This window comes from Chinchilla lanigera, unplaced genomic scaffold (genome assembly GCF_000276665.1).
Source record: "Chinchilla lanigera isolate Chin_1 unplaced genomic scaffold, ChiLan1.0 scaffold00081, whole genome shotgun sequence".
Taxonomy (NCBI): domain Eukaryota; kingdom Metazoa; phylum Chordata; class Mammalia; order Rodentia; family Chinchillidae; genus Chinchilla; species Chinchilla lanigera.
Window position 1 is genome coordinate 1,554,020 of NW_004955482.1, and position 4,764 is coordinate 1,558,783.

The 4,764-nt window shown below is 60.0% G+C and overlaps 1 protein-coding gene across 1 annotated transcript; it reads right to left on the reverse strand.

The window, feature by feature from the left end:
• Positions 1 to 2,103: 2,103 nt before the first annotated feature.
• On the reverse strand, positions 2,104 to 4,763 carry Fzd10 (frizzled class receptor 10; the record flags this gene model as incomplete). Its single annotated transcript, XM_005403239.1, has 1 exon — positions 2,104 to 4,763. A coding segment is annotated over one exon (1,695 nt), but the record flags the coding sequence as incomplete, so codon positions are not given.
• Position 4,764: the final 1 nt, after the last annotated feature.

Sequence of the window (4,764 nt, forward strand, 5' to 3'; positions counted from 1 at the left end):
TGGGCATCCTCTGAATCTCTGCGACCATGGTCTTCATGTGTGGGCTGAGCTGATAAGAGCGCTGATGGGTTGGGATAAAGCCACGGGAGGCCAGCCCCAACCACGCAGCGTGCAGGCTGTAGTGGTCTGTCCAGAGCCTTCTTATGACCTGTGCCCCCATGTCCACGGAGCCTGTGCCCTCACCCACGGGAGAGCCTGCCGTCGGGGCTCCAGCCACAGAAAGGGGGTCCTACTCCACCTTCTGCCCGCCTTCTGCACACAGCACACGCTACTTGGGCTCCCAGACCAACCCCAAAGAAAGAAGGGGCGAGGAGCACAGATGGCCCCGAGACCTTGGACGGCCACCTTCTCGTCCTTGAGGCCACTTTGGGCTGTGACTTCACCGCGCACACCTGCCACCCGGAAGAGGTCATTTTCCCGGAGCAAGAGCACCAAGACCCAGGGCCAGCAGTGTGTGCATTAAGGCAGCCAGTGATTCCTTCAGACCCTGTGAGGAGCTGGAGTCCAAGGCTGGCTCGTGTGTGTGTGTGTGTGTGTGTGTGTGTGTGTGTGTGTGTGTGTGTTTATCTTCTAAACTTTGATGCTTGCCTAAAACTCTGCTGTTGACCTGGGGCCCTTCAGCTGTTGGGGGAGAGACAGAAAGAGGGAGAGAGGGGCAGGGAGAGACCTCTGAAACCGCTGCAGGCCTGGTCATCTGCTCCTCCTCCGGTCACCGTCAGACAGGCCCCCTGGCTCAGCCAGCTGCTCACACCTTGGACACCTGCAGCAAGAGTGCGGCCGCGCCAGGATGCGGCCGACCACACTTCCTCAGATCTTCATGAAGTGCTGTCCTTGTCACTCAGCACACACATCCTTCCCTGGGGCTGGGTTAAAGCCTGCACCCCTGAGTGTGGGCACCTAAAGCTGCTGCTGAGCCCCATAACTTCAGACCCGGAAGCCCTCGCGTTCCTGTGTGGCCTGCAGGCTCCAGACAGTGGGCTGACAACGTTACCTCCCGGACTCTGCGGAAGCTCCACACCACACGTGTTGTTTAATGTCCTGGAACTCCCCGAAAGGGAATGCGACACACATCCATGCACACGTGTGCGACTACTTCTGTAGAGCAGTGTTGGGGTGCATGGGTGGGAACCCTCAGCAAACAGGCTGTTCCCTGAGAGACTGAAACCTTTACCCACTCTGTTTTGATGCAGGGAGGCTATTCTGGATTGCGTATTCGTGCACTTTGCCACCTCACTGGGTTCAGGTTTCTGGGACTTGACCCCCAACACCCCTTGCGCTGCTTCTACGGGCTGTAAGCACCCACAGGCCGCTGAGCCGGCCCCCACCCCGCTGAGGGCTTCGCATCCTCAGCCAGCCGGCGGAGGGCGGGTTCGTATCACCCTCTTGGTAAGTGTGTGATAAATGCGTGAGGGTTAAAAGGGAGGTGGACAAGAAGAGCCCGACCCCGTGGACAGCCTGGGTCATGCGGTGTCACCCACAAGCAGGGCTGTGCTCTGGGGCCTTCTGGGGAGCACCTGAACTGGGCCACGTGTGCCTGTGGGCCCGGGGCCTCCCGCAGCTCTTTCAGCTGCCCAGCTCCTGCGGTGGGCACTGGAGGGTCCAAACACCGGGACACCCCCATTCACCTTCTCCGTCTATCGCCCCTCTACAGACTTGACACCCTGTGCCAATCTAGGACCTGGCTTACGCGCCTGTCCCCAGGCTCAGAGCTGCTCTGGACATCCACGCACCCCTCTGCCTAGGTGCCCTGACCCCACAGGACAGCCAAACATGCCTGTTGCATCATTCTCCTAAGTGGCCGGCCCCATCCTGCACAGAGCTCACAGCCGCAAGCCCAGGCTGGTGGGCGTACACATGGCGGGTGACCAGGGTTGTCCTGAAGAAGTCTGTCTTCGACTCGGCCCTCATGTCCAACCACCAAGCCTCACAGACGGCTCCAGCCTCGGACTGCTGGCGTGCGAATGCCATCTCCGTTTCCAGGCAGGGAGAACCAGAAACCCAGGGCCGCACACCCAGGCCGTGTCTAAAATCCTGGCGGGGCATTGTCTCTTCCCTTCCCCAAGGGGAGGGAAACCTCACAGCACACAGGGACCAGCAGCACACTAAAGGGCACCTTTTATTTTTAATAAAATAGTGGCGCATGAAAAATATCATATATTACAAATACACACAGCCAGGAGCCACCTTCCTGGCCCGGGGAGGAGACTGTGCTGGACAAGTTTGTCTTTTTGGCCCAGCGCTTCTTAATCTAGTCGTGGAAATCATTTGTTTAACAGCAGTAAGAGTCAACAAGCCCTGTGGGTACGTCTGAATGAGCCTTCTCCCCTCTGCCCCTCCTTTCCACATGAGTCCAAATGTGTAGAACACTGGCGTGGTTTCCATTAAAAGCCACAAAATGTAACGCTAAGGGTTTCTGAGGCTGGGCCTCTTAGTTCTTTTGTTAGCAGAGTTCTTTTGTTGTCTTTATGTACAGCAAAATACTTGTTTCTGTCTTTATTTTCATGGAAAGACAAAAAAAATGTATTGCACTTCTTTCGGACCCATGAGTGCTCAGTTTAGGGGAGCCTCCTGGCTTGGAGGAGGCCTTGTGGGAAGGCCGGAGTCTATTTCACAGGACCAGCGCCACTGGAGTGTGAAGACTCGCCAGGGACCCTTCTTTTGTCCTTGCACACACTGTGACATGGAGCAGCCTCCCTGGGGGTGGGGCTGGGGAGGCTCCTGGCTTACCCGAGGGGAGAGCTTCTCTGGGTGCTCGTTTGCCAGGCCACCCCCACACACAGATGCACACTGGGGATGAGGCTGGAAAGTGCTCTTCTCAACTCCGAACCAACTCCAGACGAGCTATGCAAGAGGCCGTGGACCAGGCACCCCGGCCATGAGAACCAAGCAGAACAAAACCTTCCCAGGACGCTTCCTGCTCTCCGAGTACTGCGGCGGCATCCTGAATGTCAGGGTGAACACTTATTATTTCTTTATATATTTTTTAAACTTTTATTTAAAAAACAACAACAACAACAAGCAAAGCCCCCAGCGTGGGCTCCCGCCTGCCCCGTGCCTGTCCTCTCCCCTCACACACAGGCAGGCGGCTGCACGGGGAGCTCAAACTTGCCCAGGTGAGGTTTTTGGGGGTGCTGGGCTTTTTTGTAAATCCCCCCGCTGGTGATGACGCTGGCTGGCTTCCTGCGGCTCTTCCTCTTCAATCGGCGGCTGCAGACCTGCCGCCAGGACTGCAGGGTCTTGGATGTCCAGATCCACACCCCACTGGTGATGCCCACCACCAGCAGCATGGAGACCTTGACCATGAAGACCTCCACGGCGGGGATGGAGGCGGCCATCAGGCAGTCCAGCGTCTTGGACTGGTTGTCCACGCGGCACCTGTGCTGTGCGGCCAGCACCTTCCAGTGCTCCATGTTGAGGCGCTCGTAGAAATAGCAGGCGATCACACAGGTGGCCGGCACAGTGTACAGCACGGAGAACACCCCGATGCGCACCATGAGCTTCTCCAGCTTGTCCGTGCTCTCCCCGCCCGTCTTCATCACCCTGCGGATGTGGAACAGGGCCACGAAGCCCGACAGGATGAAGGACGTGCCGATGACCAGGTAGCAGACCAGCGGCACGAGCACGAAGCCCGTCAGGGCGTTCACATCCATGCTGCCCACGTAGCACACACCCGTGAGCTCGTCGCCCGCCACCCTGCGCATGACCAGGATGAGGATGGTCTTCACCGCCGGGATGGCCCAGGCCGCCAGGTGGAAGTAGCTGCTGTTGGCCTCGATGGCCTCATGGCCCCACTTCTTGCCCGCGGCCAGGAACCAGGTGAGCGTGAGGACCACCCACCAGAGCGAGCTGGCCATGCCGAAGTAGTAGAGCACCAGGAAGACCAGGGTGCAGCCTGTGCTCTCCAGCCCCTCCTGGATGACATACAGCTGGCCGCTGTCCCTGTCGCAGGCGATGCTCTCTGCCCCCGCAAAGAGGCGGATGATGTAGCCCACAGAGTACACGCAGTAGCACATGGACAGGAAGATGATGGGGCGCTCTGGGTACCTGAAGCGCGCGGGGTCGATAAGGAAGGTGAGAACGGTGAAGGCGCTGGAGAAGAAGCAGAGCACTGACCACACGGCCAGCCAGACCACGGCGAAGCGCTTGTCAGCACGGCTCCAGTACACGTCCACGCTGGGCGTGCACAGCGGTGCGCAGGACGCGCTCTTCTCCACGTGGTGGAACTTGCCCGGGTTGTCGCAGCCCGCGCGCCCCGCGGCCCCGTCCTGGGCGGGGTGCTCCTGCGCGCTGCTGCCAGGGGGCCGCTGCGGCCGGAAGAGAGGCGGGAAGAGGCCGGCGCCGCGGCTGGGCTCGTCGGAGCCGTTGCTGGGCGCCTCCATGCACAGGTAGTTGGGGTCGTTCTGGCTGGGCAGCCGGCCGCAGTCCAGCGAGTCGGGCCACCTGAAGTGGAACTGCTCCATGATGGGCGAACACTTGAGCCGGGCTTGCTCGCACATGATGCGACAAGCGGGGATGGGCGCGGAGACCTGCTCGGTGCACATGGGTGCGTACAGCGAGCACAGGAAAAAGCGCAGGTGTCCGTGGCAGCCGTACTCCACCAGCGGCGCGAACTCGTGCAGCCGGATGGCCGCCTCGCGCTGGTTCTCGTGGCCCATCAGGTTCGGCATGCGCGTGCGGTTGTAGCCGATGTCCTTGCACATGGGGATCTCGATGGGCTGGCACTGGCCGTCGCCCGCGCGCTCCAGATCCACCGAGCCGATGGCG